General features: G+C 42.4%; 1 protein-coding gene across 1 annotated transcript; it reads left to right on the plus strand.

The window, feature by feature from the left end:
* Positions 1-591: 591 nt before the first annotated feature.
* Positions 592-25,955, plus strand: UBASH3A (ubiquitin associated and SH3 domain containing A). Its single transcript, XM_054384114.1, has 14 exons — positions 592-704; positions 4,556-4,609; positions 6,485-6,671; positions 10,190-10,388; positions 11,108-11,277; positions 13,161-13,369; positions 14,191-14,317; positions 16,726-16,834; positions 18,245-18,367; positions 19,031-19,123; positions 19,704-19,848; positions 23,604-23,710; positions 24,900-25,006; positions 25,818-25,955. The coding sequence occupies exons 1-14, from the start codon at positions 592-594 to the stop codon at positions 25,953-25,955; spliced, it is 1,881 nt and encodes a 626-aa protein (XP_054240089.1).
* The last annotated feature ends 1,717 nt before the right edge of the window (positions 25,956-27,672 follow it).

Genomic DNA, 27,672 nt, shown 5'->3' on the forward strand with positions numbered 1-27,672 from the left:
ATGATCCTTGTGGTCCCTTCCAACCCTGACTGATTCTGTGATTTGGGGAGGGGTTGGGGAGCCAGACCTCATTGTGGTGCATGCAGACAGAAGTTATCACTTCCAGTGTCTGTTTTGACAAAATAAGGAGGGGAGGACATCAAAGTCAAAATCAGAAGGAAAGAATTTGGCCTGCGGATGGATTTTTTACATGCTGCAGGACATTGCTTCTCACCTCCCCAAAGCTGCAGTAGCAAAGTGGATTTCTTTGCTTTCATAAGACAATTTAAAGTGGAAGGTTAAAAGATCCCACCTCAGATTCTTCAGCAAATCCACCCTAACTGTGGTGTTTACCTTTAGACTGCTGGATTGGATGGAAAAAGCCTGCAGGTAGCTTTTGGGGGTTTTTTTAGCCACACTAAAACAAAAATTCAGAGATGCAGATGCTACGAAAACAGGATGTCAGCTTTTGTCACAAAAGATCACAAGAGGTTTGAGGGTTCTTCTATTTTAGCTGCCTCGTTCTCTTGCTCATTTTCTTACTCCCTCCCTTGCACCCTCCTCCTAATATCTGTCAGCACTCAGCGCAGGGTCGGAGGGAAGGCAGAGGAGATGGCGGTGGCTGAGACGCAGCTGTACGCAAAGGTGCGCAACAAGCGCGGGAGCAAAAGCCTCTCTGTGCTCCTCGAGGCTCTGCTCGCCAAAGGATTCCCAGCTCATACCGCGTGAGTAATGTGTTTTGGGCGGCCTTGGCAGCCCTAAGAGGTATTTCAGATAGAAGAGCTATTTCTCCTAAGACCCTGACAGCTGGAAAGTTGCTTTTTGTCTGCTTCCTACACAGAGATCAGATCTGCCTTGCTTTGAATTCCTTGTAGAGAGGTCTGCATTGCTCATATTGCAAAACCAGCCTCCTCTGTACACGTTTATGTGAGTGCTGTGTGTATCTGAAGACACGTGGCCTTCCACATTCTCAAGCTGAGAACCATCTCAATGACTTAAGAAGCTGATGTCCATAGTTTGCTCTTGAGTTATATCCTCTTTCATTTTGTCTGCTTATCTTTGTTACGATAATGGAGTTAAATGTGGATATAACTTCTATGCAAAGTTTTTTTCAGGCCTGGCAAAGATCTCCTGCTGGATTTTGTCTCTGAAAAATGTTTTAAAAGAGTGTGCTTTCTTTAACAAGATACCACATCAATTTTTCTAGTCTATCAATTTTTCTTCCTGTCTTGAAGTAGGACTTCATTCCCGAAAGCATGTCCTACCTAGAAAACGTAATAGTAAAGAGTGAGGCACTGTTCTTGGCAACTCCAATGGATGAGAGATTACCTGCAGCTAATCATGTTAATAAAAATGAAACCTAATAGTCTCTCCTCCCTAGAACATCACACTGGTTGGACAGGGAAGTTTTCAGGGAGATTTTAGAATTTCTGAAGGGCAAGTATGTGTGCTTCAGTTTAAATTGTTATTAATTAAAAAGCAACACAAAACCAAAAAAAGCTTTAAGTGTCAAAGAACAGCTCATAAAAACATATTAGAGAGGGAAGCATATTAGAGAAGGAAGCAATATCTCTCCCTTGTAACTTAACATTAAGCAAGTTGAAAAGCCACCATTCCTAAGTGCTGTGCTGCTTTTTTAGGGACAGCTGTGTTCAGTGGATCAACTTCATACAAGCAATATTATGATAGGCACAACTTACAAAAACTGTGGATCCCTTGTTCCCAGTTATGTACAGTGGAATTTTAGCTGTGCAGCTGAAAGCCTGGCTCACCATTTCTCTTTCAATACTATATGTTTGATCACCTCAAAGTAATAACTAATTCTGTTTTCTTTTATTTTCTTTTTTTTTTCCTATGTGTGATATTCTTCAAATCCCCTTTGAAACACTTCCTTCTGTTACTGAGGTGGCTTTGTGCTTCCCAGGTCAAAACCAAGAAGCAGTGGCAGAAGTACTATGCAAATAAACATAAAATTACAAGTTGCCCCAAACCACTTTATTGTTTAATTTATTGGATTGTACTGACTTTAAGACCTTCACAATTTTGACTGTGTTTTTATAAGGCCTTTTAGCTGTCTCTGTAGTTCCTGGATTGAACCATAAATGAAAGTACTGAAAAGTTGTTGGGATGTCCTGACCTGAGAAAAATGAGGCTGAGTAGAAATACTACAAAATCTTTCATAAAGTAGAACCAGCATGCCATAGCAACATTTCCCCAAAGAACAAAACACAAATGTGTGAGGATGAAGCCCAGCATCCTATCAACAAAATGCCCTCCCCTAGTGCTCACACAGACTGAACTGTCAGCAGTTTCTGCTCCAGGGAAGAGCTGCTTTGTTCACATTGTAAAGCCACTATTTTTAGTACAGACTTTCAATGGCTTATTCCTGCTTGCTCTCTGAGAGAAACTGTTAGAGAGAGAATTCAGTCCATGTGTTATCTTTCAATCCTCACTGCTCATCATGGAAGCACAAGAGCCACAGCCTAATGCTCTCCTGATGCTAAGGGCTCTACAAACCCTTCTGGAAAGCATCCTACAGTATATAACGAGACAAAAAGTGGAAACAGGCACGCAGAGGAGCACAAGAGAGCAAGGAGATAGTACTCAGCAGCATGACAGCCCATGGTCTCAGGTCTCATTGGTCTTACTATGTTTACAATTTTGCAGGCCTTAAGATTAAAAATAAAAGCTGAAGTCAAACTCTGTTTGGCTGCAGGGCTGTTTGCACAGAGCTTGTCTCTGGGTGGGAGTAGCAGCATGGCATGAAGCAGCAAAACACTCACTTTGAGGTGTACAAGTGGTTGACAAAATCTGACATCACTGGCTGAGATGAGGCAGGCACTGACATTTCAGTAGGATATGACAGGAAGGGTTGCATGGTGAGAGTGACAAATACACAAGGTGCTCATGTTTGGTGAGATGGAGGAGGGGGAAGCCAGCAGAGGCATGTAAAGAAAATGTGCAGGATTCAGTCACAAAGGATACAGGTTAGTTTTAGACCAGCTAGCTCATGGTTTTGCCTTGATTTGGCCGTGGTAGTTGATTTACTTTATGGAGAAGAAAGGCAGAAGATAAAGTTTGAGTGGAAAGACTCCCATTAGCTGTCATCCTTGTGGAGCTCCACTGAAGAATCAGGCGTGGTTGCACATGCACATAAGCATGCTTAAATGTTTTTATCAAGCCCATGTGTAATTTTTGGACCAGAGAGAAGACAGAAGACTAGAAGGAAGTACCAAGGATGAATCTGAGTCCTCCGCTGCTTAATCCACTCATTGCACTGCTGATGCATGCTCAAGTGTCACAAGAATGGATGGAGGATAAAAATGTGAGGAAACTAAATGAATCAATGCTCTCAGGACCCAGTAGCCAGAGAGGGTAGCCTCAAGAGAGAAGAGAAGAGATGAGCAGATATCAAATAATGTAGCAGATTTTCCTCCATGCCCACTGTCTCTACTTGTCTTTCATATCTTTTCTGAGAAGTTTGTAAGTGGGTTAAAGGGCTGGAAATGGGGTTCATAGGTGTTAGTTAAATAATGTAACCACAGTATCACAGTATATCAGAGGTTGGAAGGGACCTCCAGAGATCATTGGGTCCAACCCCCCTGCCAGAGCAGGATCACTTAGGGTAGACCTCACAGGAATGCATCCAGGTGGGTTTTGAAAGTCTCCAGAGAAGGAGACTCCACAACTCCCCTGGGCAGCCTGTTCCAAAGCTCTGTCACCCTCACTGTAAGGAAGTTTCTCCTCATGTTGAGGTGAAATCTTCTATGTTCAAGTTTGAACCCATTGTTTCTTGTCTTATTACTGCGCACCACCAAAAAGAACCTGGCCCCCTCCACTTGGCACCTACCCCTCAGATATTTATAGACATTGATGAGATCCCCTCTCAGTCTTCTCTTTCAAGACAAAATAGCCCCAGGGATCTCAGTCTCTCTTCATAGACTGTCAACTGTCACCTAGCATTAGTCACAAAGACTCATGTCAAGCACATAGTTGGCATTTTGAAAGCTCTAGTGAGAAAAGGAAGTACAAATCAAATCTGATCCCAGGGAATGATAGCTGCATGGACAGAGAGATGTGGGAATTGGCCCTCATTTTGGACTGAACTGATGGTTTAGATCTGGCTCTCTGCTGGATGGTGGGAGATCCTCAATCCAGATTGTGAAACCCCAGTATAAATACATTTTGTTTTGTTTGTATGTATGGGATAAGACCTGGCGTCTTGAACCCAGAACATTATCCTAGCAAAGCCTACTCTTAAAATGCATGTGTAGACAGTTCACCCAACCCTGAGGAAATCCATAGAGTCAGTAAGAGTACGAAGGAAATATTTCCAGAACACAAAGGAGGTCATTCTGTGGGGAGGATGGATTAGCAGTTGTCAAGGAGTTAAAGACTTGCAGTGACAAAAACTATATACAGGGCTTCAAGACATTAATGTTATCTGGGAATAACTTAGCTGTTAAAGGTCCTGTTTGTGCTGGAAAACAGACATGGTGACCACAGCATGCCCATTCTTTATTTTACAGGAGTTTTCTTTCTGTTATTCTTATTTTTTTAGTTATTTATTTTCTAGGCAAAAAGCCTTGGCTGCTACTGGGCAGAAGACAATAGAAGATGCTACAAAATGGTAAGTACCTATGATTTCTATTAAGTGCTTTTGCATTAAACTTGCTAAAAATCCTTGTTCATGTGCTGATTCTGTCAAAAAAGTTGAAGATAGACACCATAAAAAATTTTGCACCTGAGTTTCAGGATTTTTTGGTTGTTTTTTGTTTTTTGTTTTTTTTTTTTTTAATTTAGTCCACACAGAAAGAAATAACTGTATCTGTACTTATTCTGGGAAGCAAGGTTATTTGCAGAAGGTCTAGGGGGAAAAAATGGTGAGGAAAAGACAGTCTTGGCCAGAAGCAGCTGCTTTTACCACAGTGATGTTAGTCAATTCGTGGGAGCAGGTGCTTTGGGCAGACACTCCTCTGTTTCAAGCCTCCTGATTATTTATAGGAATCACAGAAACATTCAGGTTAGGAAAAATCCTCAGGATCACCAAGTCCAACTGATAACCCTACTCTACAAGGTTCACCCCTAAACCAGATCCCTAAGCACCACATCCAAATGACCTTTAAACACATCCAGGATTGCCAACACAACCACCTCCCTGGGTAGCCCATCCCAATGCCTGACCACTCTTGCTGTGAACATGTTTTCCCTAATGTCCAGTCCAAAGCTACCCAGTCACAGCTTGAGGCCATTCCTCTTGTTCTATCACTAATTACCTGTGAGAAGAGACCAGCACCAGCCTCTCTACAATGTCCTTTCATGTAGTTGTAGAGAGCAATGAGGTCTCCCCTCAGCCTCCTCTTCTTCAAACTAAACAGCCCCAGCTCCTTTAGTCACTCTTCATAAGATTTATTCCCCAAGCCCTTCACCAGCTTCGTTGCCCTTCTCTGAACTTGCTGAAGGAAGTATCATCAGAGTCAAAATCACTTGTTAGTCTTGATCCCTAGAAAGGTTTTAACTCTGTACCAAGACTCCCACAGAGTATCATGTTATTCATAAGTTGATAATTGTTTTTTTTTCTTTAATTCAGCTTCAAATTAAATCAAATCTTTCCTTTCACTTTCCTCAGATTTTTTTTCTGTGCCCTTTTTTTTTGCTTGACTCAATTTCTTTTTAGTTTTTTTCTCTCTTTTTTTTTTTTTTTTGTGACAAGCCAGAGGAGACATTTGAAAATGCCATATTTGTTCTTACAAAATAAATTTTGTCAGGGATGCTACTCCACTCACCAGTCCAACATCCAATCACTACCAACCCAGCAGTTGCTAAGCCAAACACACAGCATGTGAATAGTTAGGTGAAGGGTATCACCACATGGCACAGGTGTTTCAGATCTTTGCCTGCACATTTTCTGATTTGTCTGGTTTGCCTTTATTAATGCTGAATAAAAAGGGTAATTATTTTTGAGTATTTCTTTAAATCTGCAGTTAGTTTTAATTTTGTCATTCTTCAACCTTTTCTACCCGTTGTTTATTTTCCCTCCTCCAGGAGTCCTGTTTCTAGCCATTAAAAAGGGGGGAAAATGACTTGAAAAACCTTTAAAAAATATTTTTTTGGTTGTCTTTCCATTTCACACACTGAAAGACGAGAAGGGACATAATAAAATGTAAAGCACACATGAGAAAAAAAGGCAGAAAAAACCTGGTCAACCTGATCTAGTGTGAGGTGTCCCTGCCTATGGCAATGGGGTTGGAACAAGGTGACCCTTGAGGTCCATTCCAACCCTAACAATTCTATGATTCTATAAACCCCAAAACATTCCCCATTAGTAGTATTTCAGCCAGAAACTTCGTAAGGAGCCTTTATTTTAGTTTTACATTTACATTTGTGAGAAAATAACAAGTTTGTATTTCCTTTTTCTGGTCTCTTCTATGGATGCCTTTGACCACAGGAAACAAGAGTTAAGTGGTGCATGCATTTACACTCTGTGAAATACTCTTGATTTCAGGTTGCACTCCCACTGCAACGATCCTTCTTTGGATGACCCAATTCCTCAGGAGTATGCTCTTTACCTGTGTCCCACTGGCCCTTTCCATAACCACCTGCAAGAGTTCTGGAAGGAGAGCAAGCGCCAGTGTGGGAAAAACAGAGCCCATGAAAATTTTCCACACATCACTCTCTGTGATTTCTTCACGGTAAGGCACAGGAGAGATGTATACTGTACTACTCTATTGAGTTTGACTGACATGGAGTTGGTGCTCCCCGTAGTATCTTTGGTAGTGCTGTGTTTTGCAGAGCTGTAGCTGGGTGCTGGTAACACATCAGTGTTTTGGCTACTGCTGAGCCAAGCACCCAGGCTGTGCTTTCCCAACGCTCCACCCTCTCAAGAGTAATCTGAGGGATGGGCAATATCTTAGGAGGGGACATGGCCAGGCTAGCTGACCCAAACTGACCAAAGGGGTATTCCATGCCATAGGAGATCAGCTCAGATATAAAATCTAAGTGAGAGAAGGAGGCGTGGGGGACATTCTTTGACGGCGTTTGTTTTCTGGAGCTCTGCTACATGTATTGAAGCCCTGCTTCCTGGGAAGCAGATGGATATTGTCTGCTGATGGGAAGTACAGAATAACATCTTTGCTTGCTCTTGCCTCTCTGCTCGGCCTTTGCTTTCACTTTTGCTCTATTAAATTGCTTCTATCTTCAGCCTTTTTGTTATATTTTCCCTCTCCTCTGTCCATCTAAGAAGGGGAGTGATAGAGCATCATTGGTGGGCATCTGGCCCCCAGGCACGGCCAAACCACCACAACATGCAAAGTTCAAATATCATCTACTGGTGAAATTGGGCCACCTGCCATTTTCTTGTACCAGACCTTCTCCCGGGTGACCAAACTGACATAATGCAGATCCAGATGTGCTTGCTTAATATTTTGAGTGTTCAGCCTGTGTTGGCACCTTCTTCCCACCTCCTACTTTAGCTACCCACCTTAGACCTCAGCATACCTGAAAAATGGGTGCTGTGGCCAGTGGGATGCTTCAGGGTGGCTGGGTAACATGTGTCTAGCATCAGTCTAGAGCAAACCTTTACAGACAAGGCTGCATATGGACCAGACAGCAGGACATACTGCTCACCACGTGCAGCTACCAGCAGGCTAGACAGACCATCCCCACTGCTGCACAGATCCAAGATATCAAACCTTCCTGCCCAGGGCAGCAGTGTCTGCCTTCAGCCAGCCATGCAGTGGTGACAGCCAGTACATCATAGGATGTAGTTAGTTTTGGTATTATGCCATTGGGAATTTCAGGAAAACTTCAGCCTCCCTGACAGAGTCCCAGCCAGAAGGTCATTGAAATGGTGGCATGTCCTGGTCTTTGCCCTTTCTAATGAAGCTTGGACATCGTGAAAAAATAAAAGAAGCACAATATACAGAGATAGAGAAGGAGCAAGGGGATCTGGGCTAGGGTTTGGCAGTGCAGCTGAGTCACTTTGTCAATAATTGAACATGGAAGTTAGGCTTCTGCTCTGGTCTCCTGGTAGGTCGCTTTCTGGTTCTGGATATGCTGTTGTCCTCCTGGCTTACTCTTCCCAGCAGAGCTGCTTCTCCTGCACAGGTCAATGTGCCAGTATCACCAAAGACCAGCAATAGTCTGCAAAATCTCTGGAGACAACTGGTATCCACTTTTCACATGCTGATAATGCTGCACATGAACATCAGCTGTAGCTGAGATGTGCTGAAACAGGCATGAGCTAGAGACATGATGTTAATCAATCATACTTTCATGCTAAACCTTGCTGCTAAGTATAGACAGTGAAAATAAAAGTATTTTGTTTCAAAATATTGCACAGCAGAGTACCTCATGGGCATTACTCACAATGATACAGAATAAAAATCATCAATTAATAACAACTGCTGTGCTGTTGGAAGGGGTCAGGTTTAAAGGCCTGCCCCTGGAAGAGATGACTGAATTGCAACCCTCACCTCACACAACTCAGCCCTGTTTCAGGCAGCATATTTCTAGGGATAAATGCACTCTCCAGTGCTATCCTCTGCTCCTCAACTGTCATCAAGATCTGACCTGGGTACCTCACAGGTGAATGTGAGACTCACTGACCTGGCTCCCACCTCCTCCCAACCTGACCCTCTCCTGTATCCTGACTCCCTGTGTCTTTTGCAGCTCCCAGGCATGTCAGCCCTGGAGGAGCCTGCTGTGTGGCACCTACCCTGGTGCAGTATGTCACCACAGCCCTATCCCCCAGTGCCACCACACCACTTGTTCCCCTACAAACTCATCTGCCCCGTGTCCCCTTGGTGCATGCCCTCTTCCCTGTAGCCTGAAAATGCTCAAGAGAGAAAGAAAGTCTAAGAAGAAGGAGCTCCTTGCTTCTTTTCCGCTATTCCTCTTCAGCAGTCCAAAGGCTAAACGGAGCAAATAGTTCTGTGGTGGAGAAAAAAGCAGAATAGAAATGGCTGGACAGCACAAATTCCATCTTAGTCTCTCTGCTCCTTAAACTGTTTAATTACCACTTTTTTTTTTTTCCTGTGGAAGTATGGTTCTGCACAATCCTTTAATTAGATGTGATTAGAGCATTAAGGATCATAATGACAAAGATACCGTATGAATTTTGCTGGCTATGTTGCTCTCATTCTGAGATCTTGAAGTTTTAGGAGTTTATTCAGTTAAGGACTGTGTGATAACAACAACACAAATTCTTACTTAGAATTGAAGAGTGCAATTCTGATCCCTGCCTCATTTCAGACAGGCTACTGTATGCCTGTCAGATGGTAAACGCTTTTGGCTTTTTTCTACCTAGGTGTCTCAGTTTGAGCTGGGTGCCTTTAAAAGGAACATAAAGCAGGTCTCCAGAAGCTGGAGAGTGTCCAGGGGGTATACCAGAACATGTAATCTTTGTATTTCCTCCCATAAACCCTGCATCTCTATAAATATGGCTGCAAAGTCAGTTTCTTTCTCTTTCTCCCCTTTCTCCTCACAGGAAACAGTGAGATAACTTATCTGGTATTGAAAGAGGATGGTTCTAGTCTTATCTGTGGCCTTCAAGACCTGACTAATTTTCACTGTGCAACCTTGGCATGTTTAGGCCTGATACCAGGGACCAACAGGAGGCAGTTTCAGGCTTGGCCAGCTTGAATCTAGCCTAGCAATGGGGGGGGGGGAAGAAAGAGCCCTGGGGTGTGTGTTAAACCCCAGGTAGGGAGAAAAGGAGTACTGGGTTTTTGGTCTGATTTGGTGGAAGTTTTGTGTGATGTTCTTTGGCTTAATGAGCTGCTGTGTTAAACCCAGATCATGCATTCCTTTTTATTTAATATGCTTTGCTATGCTCATCAATATTCATTGCGACATCATAGTATTGTGGCTTGTGAATAGATTTTCCATTTAAATTTTCCAATACTCTAACCCTGTACCTGAAGCTGTTTTCTTTTGCCCCAAGGGCATTAGAGCAATCTGTCCCACTCTAAACCACGATACTAATCTAGATACACCTGCTGGCAGAAGGCTCTGTCTCCTGTTACAGCACCAGGATGTCATGCTGATCAAACTGCCCAACATTACTGATTTTAACACCAGGAATTTGTAGGGTGTGTTGTCTTTCTCAGGAAGTCTAATGCCCCTGTTGTTTTCTGGTGCTACTGTATTAACACAGGTGGCTACTGAACTACAGGTGAGTAAAGCCTGCTCTTCCTCTGTTTTTTTTCAGTGTGAAGACCAGAAAGTGGAAATATTGTATGACACCTTGAAGCGAGTCAGTGACAACTTTTCACAACGCTTCCCACCATCTCTTTCCCTGTCCTTACATTCATCCACCAGCTACCTTGGCTTCTTTGTTGGTGACAGCCATGCTAATATTCTCAAAGAGTTTGCTGTGGCATTCTCATCAGAGGCTTCAGCCCTGGCAGGTAGGATCAACATCAGAGAGAAAATGGGTGGGTTGTAGCACAAATGCCTCGGCATGGTACTGAAAATGTCTCCTGTGTCTTCTGAGGAGCTTAGGTGATGTTTTACTGGTAGCAAATACTCTTTCCTCCTACATATTTGAAAACAATGAGGGCAGGGGAGCATGTTTTAGACTTTGAAGACACACAGCTTTTATCTGGAAGCTGAAATGGTTGGCTGTGTAACTTGATAGGTCATCAGTTGGAATATCTAAGATGAGGAGGGTTATATTGTGCCCTCTTCCCAGACCTCCATCCTCATAGTGCCGTGGCCCAGCCTGACAGCTTGACTGCATCTCTGAGAAATAAATTCTAAGTTCCACACCAGTGGCATCTAAGGGAAACTGCATCACCAGTGGAGACTGAAGGCACACAGCCCCAGCATAGATTTATCTGGGAGAAAAGTGTTCAATACATCTCAGACTAGAAGAAGAACTCAAGCCCTGTTCATTTTTCTCTCCCAGCTGAAGCCGGGAAGTAAATCTGGTCCAGATTTGTGAATTATTTTGGCATGATTAAAACCACGACATTCTGAAAAACCATTCTTCAGCAAAACCATGATCTACTCTACTACTAATTACTGTGATAGTTCCTGCATCATGCAAAGCATGTAGGATTAAACAAGAAAAGGAACTTTAAATGACCTTCACTTCTATGTTGTGTCATAATCATTTCATTTGTAGATTGCCATGTGAAGCCCTGCTTAAAGCAGCTCCACCTGACCTTAGCTCACAAGTTTTATCCTCATCATCAGAAAACTTTGGAACAATTGGCCAAATGCATTAACCCAGGGGAGACCTGCCAGTGGGTAGCTGCTCTCTACTCACGGGACATGCGTTTTGTGCATTACCAGGTACTGTTACCAGATGTATTTAACTTCCTGTGCCTGTGGTCAGGCTCTTTGGTACATATCAAGCTTTATTCTTTTTACTTAACTTATCTTAACTTTATTTCTTCACTAAAAACAATACAGTACAAAACATAATAATTATAAGACTAACTAAACTTAATCCAAATCTTATCTAACTATTTTAAATAACATAAACTAACTAATTAAACTTTTCTTTCTTATCTTTTTTAAATAAAAAAATTTTACAATACTATATAAGTACCTTAATAAAAACCATAAATAACAATTAATATTTATCTTTACTTTACTATAAATTAATTAAATAATAAACAATACTATTTATTCAATATCAATTCAATACTTAACATTACATTACTTACTTTACAATTCTTTATCTTTTTTTTTCTTTTCTTATCAAAAATTTTAATTCTTATATTATCTTTATATCAATTCTTATCTATTCATTTATTTCAAATCCTTTACTATTTATCCATTTTTACTTATCCTTATCTTTTTTCTTTTCTTTTTTATCCTTTCTATTCATATCTTATCTTTTCTTTTCTTTTCTTTCTTTCTTTTCTTTTAAATCTTAACTATTCTTTCTTTTTTTTCTATTATGTTTTTTCTTTTCATTTTTTCTTATCATTTTTCCTTTTTCATTTCTATTCCTATTTACTTTCTTTTCATTCTTTTTTATACTTATCATATATTTTCTTTTCTTATCTTTATTTTCTTTTCTTTTTTATCTATTTTTTCTTTTTTTTTTTCAATTATTTCTAATTAATCAATTTATTTTATACTTTTTTATCTAATTTAATTATTCTTTGCTTTTCTTTTCTATATCTTTTTTTTCTTATCTTTCATTTTCTTTTCTTTTCTTATTCTATTTTTTTTTTCTTTTTAATCATTAATCTATCTTTTCTATTTTCTTTTCTTTACTTATCATTCATTTCTTTTATTATTCTTTTTTCTTTTCTATTCATTCTTCTTTTCTCACTTTTATTCTTTTCTTTTCTTTTCTTTTCTTTTCTCTTTTGTTTTTTCTTTTCTTTTTTCTTTTCTTTTTTCTTTTCTTTTCTCTTTTCCTCTCTTCTCTTTTCTCCTTTTTTATGGATTAAATCAGTGCATACACAGTACAGTGTTTCAAAAAGCATGGTTGTTTCTAGTACATCTTTGCATTGAAAAACTGTACTCATGAATGAGAAGAAGACACCTTCATGGAAGGCTGCTTGACCTGCATGTCAACAAGTTCTAATTCCAAACTCCAGCATAAAGAAAACTAATCTTACTATGGCATGAGAAAATAAGATGATGCTTGAATATTTGCTAGGATTTCTCAGATCACAGTTTTTCAGGAAAATTCCATTCAGCAAAATTAGTTTTCTTGGCTGTTCCAGCCTTGGTGAAAACCACACAAGTTAAGTACCAGTGAGCAGGACACAGTTCTCACTGATGATTTTCTGCTTGAAAGACTCTTTGTTAAGATCAATCAACATTTTTCCAGTCCTTCCTTCCAATTTTAAATTATGATATGGTCACTATTTTCCAGTCAGATCAGTGTATCGCTTTGGCATGGTCAGATCCAGGAGAGCTGCAAGTAATCACAAAAATAGCTGCTAACACCCTTGCTGTATTTGCTTTCAAATAAGCCTGTGTCAGTGGCAGGAAAAAGGTATTTTTATGAAAACCAAATGTCTGTTTTAACACATAGTGCAAATGTGGTAACATCTTGTTTTTCTCTGCCAAAAGCCACTAAAGAACAGCTTGGAAAATAGTATCGGTCACTGTGTCCAGCAGAGGGTTGAGCAAGCATGCCCTGAACTGCTGTGGCACATGCAACAGTGGGCTCTGGGCAGCAGCCTGACCCTGCTGCCTGTTCCCCCCAGACACTGAGGGCCCTCTTCCAGTACAAGCCCCAGAATATTGATGAACTCTTGATCAACACTGGGGACTTCATCTACGTTGACCCGTCGCAGCAGTGTGACGTGTGTGAAGGCTGGGTGGTTGGGACCTCGCATCGGACTGGCTGCAGGGGCTTTCTTCCAGAAAACTACACTGAGAGGGCCAGTGAGTCAGACACATGGGTGAAGCACAGGTGAGCTGAGGCTTCATGACTGTTGTTTTATTCCAGCTGCTTTTTCTGCTGGGGAGCCATGGCAGCATTTGTCTTTGCCAGGCAGGAGCTGGAGGTGATGTGAGCAGAGGAGAGGAGGGCCGTGGGGGTTTGGGTGGGATGCTGAGACTTCTGAAAGAAGGGTAGGACATGCACCCACAAACACCCAGAGTTCATTAGTTCAGCTGCTCAAGGGATGACCTCTGTTCACTCCTGAACAACCTGAACATCCTAATGAATTTTAAAAGGCCTCATACTGCTGAGCAGGCTGAGCTTCTAGCCTGGCTCACTGCTTTCTTCTTTACGCTTTCTTCTCATTTCAAGAGTTTGAAACATCAACTTGAAATGAAACCACATAAAGGTTACTCCACCACCTTGAGCCCACCCTTGTTGATTTACCCTGTATCAGTAGGCATCTGTCTGGCTTCCTGCACTTTGCCCTGCAGCTGACAGAGCACCTGATGCTACTTGCAGATTAAAGCTGATTTTTCTTAGCAGGGAGTTGTAATGCACTTCTTCCTGAGTCCTCAGAGACAGAGAGGAGGTAGTATTTCCTGCTCAAAGGTCACACATTAGCAAGGTTACACCCAACACATGCTGTCAGTTCCTAATATTTTAACCTCATTTTACTGGGAATATTCTAAATCAAGAACAAAGCAATGAAGTGGATAGTGGATGTGCAAAAAATACCGAATGGAAGATGAATCCTGACTTACACCTGCCTGTATCATGACTTACAAATCCCTTCTATTTGTGGGTGCACTCACATGTTTGTGTGTGAATTGCTTCTGCTTTTTCTACAGGGAATATGTTCTTGCAGCAGCTCCAAGGTTCTTAACCCAAACCAAAAATGAACTTAATGAAAAACTGAATGAAGAAGTTCCTAATTCTAGTATGGCAAGAAGCCCAACCAACATACTCCCTCTGCAGGTAACTTGTTTTCTTCCATTTCTTATCTCTACTATGTGCTTGTGCAGACATACTGTTAATTAAAAGCATTTAATAAATGTAATAGTACCTTCCCTTTTCTTCCTCACACTTTCACCTTGTAATGCACAGACACACACACACTCACGTGCTCATACCATATGGTACATTTTGTAACATATAAGATGTGTATTACTCTTCCCTCCTTTCACAAAACTCTTTTTGTTCCTGTCATAACAGCACAGCAGGTGGTTCTTCTGTGCATAGCCTTACTGGGCAAGTTGGGCAGAGGTATGGTGACAAGTCTGATGAATGGTCTCAGGCAGGTGCATTTCCTGTGACTTTCATATGGGTTCATATCACAATAACAGGAGCAGAATTAGGCTCATTGTTACTTTTATGTCCAGAATCTATGGATGTCACCTTGATGATTTATATGGTCTCAGATCTTATCACATTTAAATGTTTCATCTTCTTTTGTGTTTTTAGATACACAGCTAATGCAAATAACTGCATAAAACTGCAGCAAGAGAACAGCTAGCTGGAAAGATTAGCAGCACTGCTGAGATTACATTTTGGTTCCAGTTTCAAAATCAACATGTATCGTTTTTCCCCAGGTTTTCCACTGTTCTTCTGGTAGGAAGAACAAAACAAAGAAGGACTCTGGGTCTGACTGTCAGGGATGCTAAGACAGTCCTTCTAGCACACTGATATGCTCCAGAAATCCCTTTGGGCTTGCTGGCTCCACAGCCTCTCTTCTATCTGTGCTCAGGAGTAGCCTGGGGTTCATTTGTGTTAACATCAGAGGAATATGAGGGCACCTTGAGTAAACTTCCACCCCTGGGCCCCCCAGGAAGCTGTGCATATGACTGTAAAACAGAATCTTCAGTATGACTCACATGTCCTTCCATTGCCTTTTGATTGCTCTTGGCCTCTCTTATCTAGCTCAGATCTGTGCCACAGCCACTTCCTGGCCTGAGGAAAACATTTTACAGATGTACAAGTCTACAGTCAGAGTTTCCTCAGCCTCTGGGCTCTTCCCATGCAGAAAAGGAAGACCACAAAACCTTAGTTTTAAACTCTGGTCTTGTGGTGGTTGATGTGTGTTTCATGGCAGAAATGCAATATTCTTTAGCAGAATAAATGAACATTAATCTCATACCATTTCTTAACAATCCCCATCTCTGCTGCTGAAGGTACCCATTGCTAACCCCAGTGCTACAGCAGCAATGCTGCCATGAGTTCCCACTGAAAAAGCTTTAAAGCCTTTGGCCTTTTCTTCCTTATCTTCTCATCTGTATTTACTATCCATTATATGCTAACCCCAGACTGCTTAGAACTTATTTATAATTCTGTGCAGTCTGAGCAAAGAGGAGACCTGTGTTCACTGTTGGCCACACAGTTACAAAAACATGTAAGCAGTGTTTTCCCTGAGAAAAGAAGGACAAGTTTGGTGTCAGTCCTGATGTAGAAAAGAGCATTACCACTTAAATCTTACTTAGTTTCCCACTTGTGTTTACATCAGCCATATTATAGCTATTAAAACTGTAACTCCTTCCCACAGTGGAGTTAAAAGATCTGTTATCAGTACTGCTTTTCACTAGTAAAAATATAGAGTTAAAACCTAATCTGTAGCCCATTAAGGTCATGGATCTCTTTCATATGCCTTCAGAGAGAGGTTGAGAGAGCTTCTCCTCCCTCTCTACTCTGCCCTGGTGAGACCATATCTGGAATATTGGGCCCCTCAGTTCAAGAAGGACAGGGAACTGCTTCAGAGAGTCCAGCACAGAGCCATGAAAATGATTAAGGGAGTGGAACATCTTCCTTACAAGGGGAGGCTGAGGGAGCTGGAACCATTTAGCTTGGAGGAGAATGAGAGGTGACCTCATCAATGGTTATAAATATGTAAAGGGTGAGTGCCAAGAGGATGGAGCCAGGCTCTGCTCAGTGATGCCTAATGACAGGACAAGGGGCAATGGGTGGAAGTTGAGGCATAGGAAGTTCCATGGAAACAGGAGGAAGAATTATTTCACTGTGAGGGTGACAGAACACTGGAACAGGGGATTGTGGAGTCTCCCTCTCTGGAGATATTCAAAACCCACCTGGATGAGTTCCTGTGTGATCTGCTCTAGGTGATCCTGCTGTGGCAGCAGGGTTGGACTGGATGATCTCTCGAGGTCCCTTCCAGCCCCTGACATTCTGTGATTCTGTGATTTAGTGGATGACCAGTTAGGCTTAATATTGTCATAAGGAAAGGCTTCTGTTATGGCAGCTTCTTTCTCTCCCACTCTGTGCTTCTTATAAACCTCCCAGAGTAAGTCTGTTCTTTCCTCCATCAAGCAGCATTCAGGAATCCAGACTTTTCGTGCAGGTTATCTGTAATATTGTAATGAAAAACCCTTTTTACACAGCTGTCTCAGAATTCCACCCTGCAAAGAGGTGTGCTGGTGATGCGCCATGGGGAAAGAGTTGATCAGGTCTTTGGCAAATCTTGGCTTCAACAGTGTTTAACTGCAGATGGTGAGTAAGATAATGGGCAGATATTAGCAAATCAGAACCAAAGGCAATCAAATCCAGTAACATGTAACAGATTCAGTCTCCAACCTGTAAATGTAACCATTGACAAAAAAGAGTGAGTAGTGTCAAATCAGACACAGCACTGCTTTGACGTGCACATAATCAGTTCCAAATGTCCTGAAGTCCTTCACGTTGGTTAAACTCTGCAGAACAAACAAAGCTCTTGTGATGCTGCCAGCTGTGTGTCTCCCTGACAGATGGACAAAACATAAGATCTCTAGTGCTTGTTACACAAGGTGGTAGCCATCAGATCTCTCTGACTTTTTGCTCTTCAGTCAGAATCTGTTCATCAGAGCCACAGTGTGTCACGAATCAAAGCTGGGGAAGAAGACCAGTAGTGGAGTGTGGTGGAATGAGATGACAGCACTGACCTCAATTAAAAGCTGAATTCTTTGGCCCTCTTTCTCTCTCTCAAAAATAAAAAAATAAATGTTTTGAGGGGGAGAAAATAGACCCAGAACAGGGACATATGTATCAGGATGAAAATGGTGAATGAGAAGGTGGGAGTTCAAAAGGGAGAGCTTTATGCCAAAAGTCTCATTTATTATGATGGATATATCCTATACTAAGTGTGTGAAATTCATACTGGATGATGAGAGTGGTGCCTTCTGGCTGCACAATCAATTAATTGATTTCAGTTTTCTTCAGTGGAAGTGTTGGGGGTTTGTAATTTTGGCAGTGGCAAAAGAACATCAACAAGTGGATTTTTCTTTCCTTTGAACCCCACAAGGCTGAATATCTCATGATTTCCTGTCTTCACTCCTCTCCCAATTTGCTCCTTCAGACCTTGCAGAAGAGGTACTCTTTTGTTAGGACAGGTGATTTCCCAAACCCGTGTCCTGACCTTAAAATGTGATCTCTTTAAGGTAACAGCAGTTACCCTATTATTTTTACCAGGAAGACACTGACTGTGTCTGTAGTACTAAAACACTACTGAGTTCAGTGCAGGCAACTAAGTTCAGGCACTGCCCCATAATCCTCCAAATTGCTCAGTTACTACCTGTCTCCTTGGAGTGGTCTTGACTGATGGTATCTCTCCCTCACCCACAAGGTTTCCAGGCAAGGTTTGGGGAGAGCACAGACCACAGCTGGTTCCTAGTGGACAGACAACATGACTGTTTGAGGTGGAGGGGAGTCTAGGTTCTTGGGCATATGTCCTACTTCACCACTTGCCTTGTGGCAGGAGAACAGACCTTGACCTGTTTCATTTGCCAATGGAGATGTCACTCTGGGCTGAGTAGAACCAGCTATCTAACCATCTAGAAGAAATGAAGGTCATTATAATGCAATGCCATCCATGTGTTTAGCTGCTGCCTGTCTTGTGCTGTGACAAAATGTCCCACCTTGTTTCAGGAAAATACTACAGAGCAGATCTGAACTTCCCTTCTACCCTGCCAAAGCGGAAAGACAGCGTAAAACATTTTGAATGTGATCCTCCTTTGTCTTGCTGTGGTGTTTTTCAGTCAAGGCTTATAGGTAAGCTGGATAATATCCTGCTGCAAACATAAGGATTTGAGAAACAGACTTTCATCATCTGCAAAACCTCAGAGTGGCTTTGCAGTAGAAAACACTTTCCTAGCAGCACTCGTGGAATCACTTCTCTATGGGCAACCACTGCAAGATCTTGTCAAACAGCAAAACAGCAGGACAGGAGTCCCATTCTGACAGTCTCTGCCAAAGAAAGGTGAAAGAAAGAAGCTGCAACACTGCCTGTGCCCCACTGCTTGTCTGCAAAGGACTAATGTCTTGCACAGTAATTACTCATTTCACTCACCAGATGAAGTGGTTTTGGCTCCCTGAGCAAGTGTGCCTCACTGGGGCAATGAAAGTCTGGTGCAAATGTTTGTCTAAGATGATTCAGGTCTGTGGAGACAGCCAAATGCTTCATTGCTGTTTGCAGATATGGAATCTTCTGTAATTGTCTTTCCAACACTCAGTTTAAACTTGCTGCTGCCACTTTCTAGTGCACTTGGTCAGCCAGCTGTGTGAAAAACGTTAATAGAAAGAGGTTGTGATGTATCTGCTCCTTGTCAAGGAAACTGAAAACCTTCAAGCTGTTCTTTGTAGAAAGTATTTTGCAGTATTTTCTCATCTATTGCAACTTGTATAAGAGCATCTCACTTTGCTGTTCCCATCCAGGGGAAGCTCTGCTGGACCAGGGGGTGACAGTCAACTACATCTACTCGTCACCCGCACTGCGCTGCATACAGACAGCTCAACATGTACTGCAGGGTAAGACAGAAAAACTGGTCAGCTGTTTCTGCTGTGGTGAAAATACCTTCATCAAACTTCTGTGAAGTCTCTGAGATGAGTAACTAAGAAGATGTATGAGTTTGTGGTTACTTGTTGCTATATTTAAGCAGGGAAGACAAGGTGGTTTTGTCGAGCTGATAACACAGGCAGTAATAAATCTGCACCAAAGGACCACTGAGCAAAACTCTACATAAAAATGGTTAAAACATTTCCTGTCTAAAGTTCATTCAGACTGCAACATTACTGAGATCTTTTCTTCTGTTCTCTCCTGTACCTTGCAGATCATCACAAGAGAGCTGCAGAAATAATAATAATAATAATAATAATAATAATAATAATAATAATAATAATAATAATAATAATATAAGAACTCATAGTGCCTTAACATTAGTCAGACAAGAATATAATGTTGGCTTCATCAAATCAACTTGATGTTCTTTTGTTTGACAACGAGTAATTCTTCTTCATTAATGAAAACATTATAGAGAACAAGGTAGAAATGTACAGCATAACTGCATCACACTGAGTGTACTTTACTTAATATTTCTTTTTCTTGCAGGACTTAAACTAGATCACAAAGTCAAAATTAGGGTGGAACCAGGTTTGTTTGAGTGGACCAAGTGGGAAGCAAGCAGAGTAATTCCTAACTTCATGACTGTGACAGAGCTGGCAGAGGCCTCTTACAAAATAGACACAAGTTACAGGTAATTGCTCCATGTCAAGCTGTTAAAGCTGTTGGGTTTTGTTTTTCCCTGCAGTATGTCTTCATTTTTTCATTTGACCATTGCAAAAATGGGCAACTCTGATCAAACTCAAGTCTGCATGATCCATTACCAAAATATTATATGCTGTCATCTGTCTTGTGTCAAGAGTCACCTTTGTTTGCTGCCCTGACACGGAGTCACACGTGCCCACTTGGGAACATAGCACACAGGTGCACCTGTACATGCACTGACATCAAATATGGGACCAGCCTTGCTTTAGTGTCACCTTCAGACCTCCTGGCTCAGGCCTTGTCATGCACAAGCATAGCTGTATTATGTGCATTACAGTCAGAACCCAGAGTTTTGCTTTTATCTTTGGTTACCATGGAACCCACCTTAGAAACGTGAAACAGAATCGTAGAACATTATGGGTTGCATGGGATCTCTAGAGATCATTGAGTCCAATCCCTCTGCCAAAGCAGGCTGCATAGGAACATATCCAGGCAGGTTTTGAAAATCTCCAGAGACTTCACAACCCCTCTGGGCAAGAATAATGTGTTGGGTAAATAACATTCTGGTTCTCAGCAATCAAGAAATGCAACTTCAGCAAAGGTTAGCGAGTCCATTGCTGAGGGTCTGCAGGGTAGCAGCAAGAGGGCTGCCCCATGACAGAGAGTGTGCCCAGGCAAGGCACTTGTGTGGGAGGTGGCAAGATGTACAGCTCCACACCTGAAATGTTGCTAGTTCTTGTCACTGAAGCAACAGGTGCAATAAGAACGGAAAGTGAGGGGCCCTTGTGCACCTCAGAGCAGAGCCACAGAGGATAGAGAAAGGCTTGAGCCCAACATGAGCCAGCTGTCCTTCTGGTTTTGGGGCAGGTAGGATAACAGTGTTTCACTGCAATTTATGTTTGTACCAGATTAGGTGAAGAAGGGTGTCATGCTGTTTTGTGTTGCTCAAAGATCAGTACTGTGCTCAGTAAGGACTTTTTTGGGGTGCTCACAACTTGGGGGGCAAGGAGGGTGGGTGGAGTGATGTCTTTTCTGAGAGCTTGCAAACCACCACAGGGCAGGAAATTATAAGCCTCCAATTCAACCTAGCTCCTCACCTTGCTCACATGCCAGGCTGCTGTGTGCTTGCACTACACAGCCAGACCCAGGAAATTAGCTAATAAGAGTGTTTCTGGGATTTCCCACATATAGAGGAAAGGGAGAAAAGAAACTTCTCACATCTTGGTGCATTTCTTACAGCTGAGTGAGTGTCTTTATTTAAAATTGTATGAAGGAATAAAATCCTTCATTTTCTTGGATCATAGTTTTTTGTTTTGTTTTGTTTTCTGGTGTGCTTTACCACCAAAAGACTGTTTTCCCTAGTTTTTCCACTACAAAGTCACTTGCCTCGAAAGAAACTGCAGATGAGAAGTTCAGAGGGGAAGTTCTGAAGCAATGCTAACTACAGGGTTCAGACCCCTCACAGTCCACTCAAGTCCAGGGAAAAAGAGAGTGGCTGAACTATAAACTTGCACATTTCTTCTGTCACCTGCAGGGTTCAAAATCCTCAGGTCCCACAGGCTGGTTTTGGCATATTAACCCATTGCAAATGATAACCTTTAAGTTAAGTCTCTTTTTGTTCCCTGACAGCAGCAGACATGACCCAAATTCTCCCCTTTCCAGTGTCACTAACAGGCAACGTGAATGGTGTCAAAACTTTTGCCGCACCCAGCTGCATACATCTAAGAACTGAGTGCCTAGGCTGTGATGGTTAGCTAGCAGCCTTCTTGATGGTGGAAAGAAGGGGGCTCCCAAGACCACTAGTGATCTTCCATCTTAGATAGCCTATGTCAAACACTTAAGATAGCATGAATTGCCCTCTGAAGGGGCTTTTCTCCACTGACCTAGCCAGACCATTAAGTTGTAGACAGCTGAAGCTGGGTGAGATTAACAGTGCTCTCCCTCTCCTCTCTCACTCTCACAGAAGCAGAATGTTGTAAACACTCCCTGTCCCAAAGCAAGATAAACTCTGCCTTTGCTGTTCCTGCTGTTAAAGACTGCCCATTGTAGTGTAAGCTGCTTATTTCTTTCCTCTTCACTCTTTACATGGAGGAGAGACCCTTCCTTACCTCCTCACAGCAGCCTTTTGTAAGCTGTTATCATGTCCTTCTTCAGCTTTCCCTCTGAGCTGAATTATTCTCATTCTCCTTCTTAGGCTGTGCTTTCTGGGCCTCTGCTCCTCTCTGGATTTTCACTTGTTAGTCCTCATCTCACTTGCCCTGTAGCACTCACATCTGGACACAACACTCCCACCAAGACCTCAGCCTGGACTGAGCACTCCTTTTGCTATTTAGCCTGGAAACCACCTGAGTTAGTGCTGGGGATGCTCAGTTCTGCTGGAGGATAGTTGGTTAACAGCAGGGTTAGTATTAGAGGGGCTGAGGTGCCAACAGGACAGCCCATTTAAAAAAACCCAAAATGCAGCTCTGACAAATTTAGCAGTTAGTTTTGAGTAGTCTATCTAGACTCGTTTGACCTATCCAGGATTAATATTAGCTCTGATTAACAACCCAGTATGAACCTTTCACGTGGTTTTGCCACCTGTTTTCTGCTTCTGCCCTTGTGCTGACATAATGTACTGAGGTCTTGCCTGTGCAAGTACACTGTGATACCATACCTTAATACAATATATTAACCTAGTCTCACTCCTGCCTATTCACTGAATAAAGAGATAATCAGAGGGGAGGAAGTAGTTGTTTGTAGAACAAAAATGTACACCCTCTATTGTACCACAACACACTGCAAACGATTTGCCAGCTGTGGCAGTGAATGGTTCCCATTACTAGAGAAGACAGATTAAAAGCATGACAGGAAAAATAGAAAGTGAGTTTGGGAAAGTTTTACTCTGTTGCCAAGAAGCCCTGATTCAAGCACCAGCTACGTAGGTAGTTATTAAAGACAGAAGTCTGCTGACTGAGTTCCTGATGCCTATTTTCCTGTCCCACAGCTCTAGGAAGGTTGTCAGGGCCACCCATCAATGAGAAATTTGTGTTCCTAGCCACCTGCCTTAGGCTCTACTAGCCACCACATACCAGGACCCCACAAGCTCCTCCCAGCTGGGATGGGTCTGTGAAGGGTGCATGGCACCCGTCAGCTTAAGCTGTAGTGCTACTGAGAGACTGCTCTGATTCATAGCACTTTGAAGGTCTAGCTCTTACATTTTTTTGGAAAATATTCAGTTTCTGAAAAGCCCTGGTATACAAAATAAAAAAGAAAACCTGGTCTCAGCAGACATACTAAGATACATAGGAGTGATTGTGGCATTGTGATTAATGTCTCTGGAAACACTTTTTTTTTTTTTTTAAACTCTAGATGTTTAAAAGTCTTTGCTATCCATTTGTCTAGATGATGTGGATATGCCTCATTTGTTGATGATTTTGAATTGCTTTATTATACTAACACTGAGGCACCAAATCTTCAAACTATTCACATCATCAGTGTCTCACCTTGGCTTGGACTTAGCCAAGATTGCTAGAGTTGCATGGCTCTGGAATTCTGCAGCACATAGCTGGGCAGTGTCATTGTCACCAGAACTGGTCAAAGCTGAAGCTTTTCTTAGACTTAGGCAGTATGTCAACCAAGTCAGTAGATAAACCTGCATCCTTTTAACCAAGTGCCTTTTCTCTTGTGTAGTTATCCAGTGGTGCTAACAGTGTCCTAGTATTAATTTAGATTAACATCTGTGATTTGTGATTTTATTGTCAGGGGTAATTTCTCGCTCTCTTCTCTGATGCCATCAGAAAGTTATGAAGAATATGTGAGCAGAAGTTCTGCAGTTATAAAAAAAATCATCACTGCCTGCTCCAGCAAAGGTAAAGGTTTCACATCATTGCATATTCTGTCAGACACTTTCAGTAACAGGAACTGGCAGAGTTTTCCCAACAGGAACACATCCAACAGGAGTTGTTGGTATTGCATGGAGCTTAAGATAGACTCATTCATGCAATCATAGAATGGTCCAGGCTGGAAGGGACCTCCAAAGGTCATCCTTACAGTCATCAGGGACATCCCCAACTAGATCGGGTTGCCCAGGCCCTCCTTGAGCCTCACCTTGAATATCCCCAGGGAAGGGGCCTCAACCACCTCCCTGGGCAACCTATTCCAGTGTTTCACCACCTTTATAGTGAAGAGCCTCTTCCTGATTGATATTCAATCTAAATCTGCCCTTCTCTAGTTTGAAGCCATTGCCCCTCGTCCTGTCACCACAGACCCTTGTAAACAGTCTTTCCCCATCCCTCCTGTAGGCCCCCTTCAGGTACTGGCAGGCTGCTGTCAGGTCTCCCCAGAGCCTCCTCCAGGCTGAGCAACCCCAGCTCCTTCAGCCTGTCCTTATAACAGCTGTGCTCCAACTCCTGATCATTTTCGTGGCCCTCCTCTGGACCCTTTCCATCAGGTCCATGTCCTTCCTTGTCTTGGGCTACACTAAATTAAAATATGTGCAAGTCATGGGATAGAAATGAAAAAGCAAAATTAAACAGAAGACAGTAGAGCAATAGTCTCAAGCTGCACCAGGGGAGGTTTAGGCTGGAAGTGAGGAGAAAGTTCTTCACAGAGATTGGTTGGCCATTGGATTGGGCTGCCCAGGGAGGTGGTGGAGTCACCATCCCTGGAGGTGTTCAAGAGGGGATTGGACGTGGCACTTGGTGCCATGGTTTAGATAGTCATGAGGTGTAGGGTGACAGGTTGGACTCGATGATCTTTGAGGTCTCTTCCAGCCTTCTTGATTCTATGATTCTATGATCTTTGCTTGGTCTTTCTACATCAGAACATAGCTCAGCATAAGATTCTGGAAGAGTTTATTTTCTCATTTCCTAGAGAATGCCTTCTCTCACTATCTGGCATGCTTACAACACATACAGGCTTTTCCTCACCAGAACAAAGCATCCTGACCCATAGTTGAAGATGAACAGCCCCAAAGAGCCTCATACCCCTCTGCTGATGGATAAACTGACAATGCTGCATCTCTCTCACTATTTCTCTTTGCTTTTTGTGGTGCATCAGGTGTCATCCTCATTGTGGGCCATGGTTCCTCCTTGGCATCTCTCACCAGACCTCTGATAGGGCTTCCCGCCAGAGACAGCAACTACTTTGCCCAAGTGGTAAGAAAGGTAAGAAGATTTTATTTTTCAGCAGGAAGCTTTCTCCTTACAAAGGGAATCTCATGTAGTTTTATCAAGGCATTGGAAGGCAAAGGGAAGGATTTTCCTCCTGGTGAGCAGTATGTGCCTAGTAGCAAAGTCTTTGGAGAAGATTTTCATCCAACTCCCCTGGAAAGTCAATGCCAAGTAACACCTACAGACAAGAAGCACATTTGGAAACCTCTCCATCTGGACTAGTCTCTTTAGAAACAGGGCTAGGAGCCTTCCCCCTTCTCCTCATAGTATTGTGAATGCAACTTGCAGCTACACTCAGTGAGTCACTCTTCAAGAAGCTGGATGTTTCCTGAGTCACTGTAAATTCATGACTAGAGTGCTTAGCTACAGAATGAAGAAGACTTTTCTTGCCAGCTTCACAAGTGGGGCCTTTGCCTGAGACTTTGTCACCAAGGGGGGTTGTTTACTTTATTTGTGTATTATCACTAGTGGCAGAATTTTTCAGCCCAGTTGTCCTTACCATCTGCTCTGGTACAGCTTAGTTATGACTATATAGAGAATTCAGTCTTCAGAAATATTTTTACTACTACTGCCAATGCATACAATTTTGATCACCAAATCCAAGTATTAATGTGGGGTGATGACACAAGTTCAGCTTACATCCTGCAGGCCACCAGTCTGGTTTTAGTTCATTTCAGAAGTGGCAAAATGTCCTGATCTCTCCTCTCAGAACAGGCTCAATTTCTGCTTCTTCTGAAGTAAAGCTCCCTTTTTCGTGTAGAAGCAATGACCCTGCTAGTAACTCTGCTGGTAACATTTTTCCTAGATCCCTTCTCTGGGAATGTGTTTCTGTGAAGAGATGAAAGAGGAGAAGAAATGGCAGATGGTCAACCCACCAGTGAAGACATTAACTCATGGAGCAAACGCAGCCTTCAACTGGAGAAATGGTATCATGGAAGATTGAGAAAGTCAGATCTGCCTTTGCAGTCCTCAAAAGGGAGCCAAAGGAAGGTTATGGCTCAGAGCAGTCCAGTGATTCAGCCAGAAGACTTGCAGAGGGTGGGAGTTACACCCTCTGAGTTGTCAAAGCACAGAAAAATACTTTCAAGTTTGGTGCCTGAATGTTGGTTTGGTTTCACTGGCTGGCAAGAAAGAACCTAGGAACTGGTGTGCAAGTGAGAAATAACTCTTCTGGTGGTGAAGGAAGTACCTTTTAACCTTCTCTGAGAACATCAATAAGGACAGAACTACCTGGTCATAAGTTCCACTGCTAAAGGCACTAAAGTAGACACTTGCATTTTCCAAGTCTAGACTGCATCCAGTAAGAATTGGGGGATTTTATCATGTACCTGGATGTTTTCAAACAAGCAGAGAAATTAGAACTGAAAAACAAAAGTCATCTCCTACCTAAAGAGGAGACGAACTCTACCTAAAGTTACTGGGTTTCCTGTTCACTCTGTCAGTTCCATGAGAGCAAATATTGACTATTATTTATCTCTTCTACAAAGAGGGTCCATTTTCTGTCACACAGGTCTCCATTCAATGATTCCCAAGCAATCCACATTGCAAAAGGAACTAAATTACTCATTTTGGAAGAAAACTGACCTGATTATTTTACTGTAGCTGGGACAAAGAACATGCTTATGTGATTGTACTGGTGACAAAACCATGATGTGAGCAATTTGAGCTCCTGAACCCTTCCTGGGATGGCACTCATGGGACAACGGTTTTGCTTTGTATGAAATGGTGACACACTACCAGATGAGTCACCTGAAAGGTCTCTGTAGCTCTTCTCTTGGTGATCTGAGGGAGCATAGACCTGAAATTTTATGCACAAACAGGAACATGCTTTTCCACAGTCTGTTTTCCTTTCTATTTTTCCTTTCTACTTACACCCTCAGATCTAACTACCTCTGGAAAAGCTTAAGTGTTTCTTTAAATGAAGGGGGGGAAATGAGGTTTCTTCTTCTCTATTGGCATGACTAAAGCTGTTTATATTTTCCCTCTTCATCTCCCTGTTCCTTCTTGACATATCTCTTCGTGTATGCCAGGGCATGTGGTAGGGCCATACAACAACAACATTCAAGCTTTAGGCCTGGTAGATGTCTGACAAGAACCCTTATCTCTGGGTGTAGAGATTTTTTTTATCTCAGTCTTGCACTTGAGATGTTTCATTTTGACATTCCAGCTCTGGTGAAAGTGCCTGAGCTCTTGCTTTTTTGACAGCACTGTAATTCCAAAGTGAAAATCAAATGCTCCAGGGCCAAGGCAGGAGCTCTTTAGATAACAAGTGACGGAAGGAAAGGCATAGGACTGCATCACTGGTTGCAGCTCAAGTGTGTGGCTATAGATGCAGCCCCAGAAAACAATAAAACCCCCAAGTGCCATCAGAGCCCCTTCTTGCTCCAGGGGAGCAGGATACCACTGCAGCTCTGAGAAGACTGTGGTTTGGTTACATCTCTACATCTCACCCCATCACGCACTTTCTGTCAGCTGAGAGAAGCAGGTGTGGTGAGGGATGATTTGCACTAAGCCTCAAAGGCAGAAGCAAGGCTTCTCTGTGTTCTTCCAGGAGGGCTGGGAGTGAGAGGTCTATCTGAGAAAGAGATGGACGATACAAGAAAACCAACACATAGGGGAAGAGCAATTTCTGCCTTGCACTCAGCCACATTAACAGAAAC

Source organism: Indicator indicator, chromosome 1 (assembly GCF_027791375.1).
Source record: "Indicator indicator isolate 239-I01 chromosome 1, UM_Iind_1.1, whole genome shotgun sequence".
NCBI lineage: Eukaryota > Metazoa > Chordata > Aves > Piciformes > Indicatoridae > Indicator > Indicator indicator.

Bases quoted from the DNA above. Each gene is read 5' to 3' on its own strand.
- UBASH3A (XM_054384114.1), top strand. From the start codon at position 592: ATGGCGGTGGCTGAGACGCAGCTGTACGCAAAGGTGCGCAACAAGCGC. The intron at 10,389-11,107 runs GTAGGATCAACA...TTTCATTTGTAG, and splicing joins AGAGGCTTCAGCCCTGGCAG to ATTGCCATGTGAAGCCCTGC. The intron at 11,278-13,160 runs GTACTGTTACCA...TGTTCCCCCCAG, and splicing joins TGCGTTTTGTGCATTACCAG to ACACTGAGGGCCCTCTTCCA.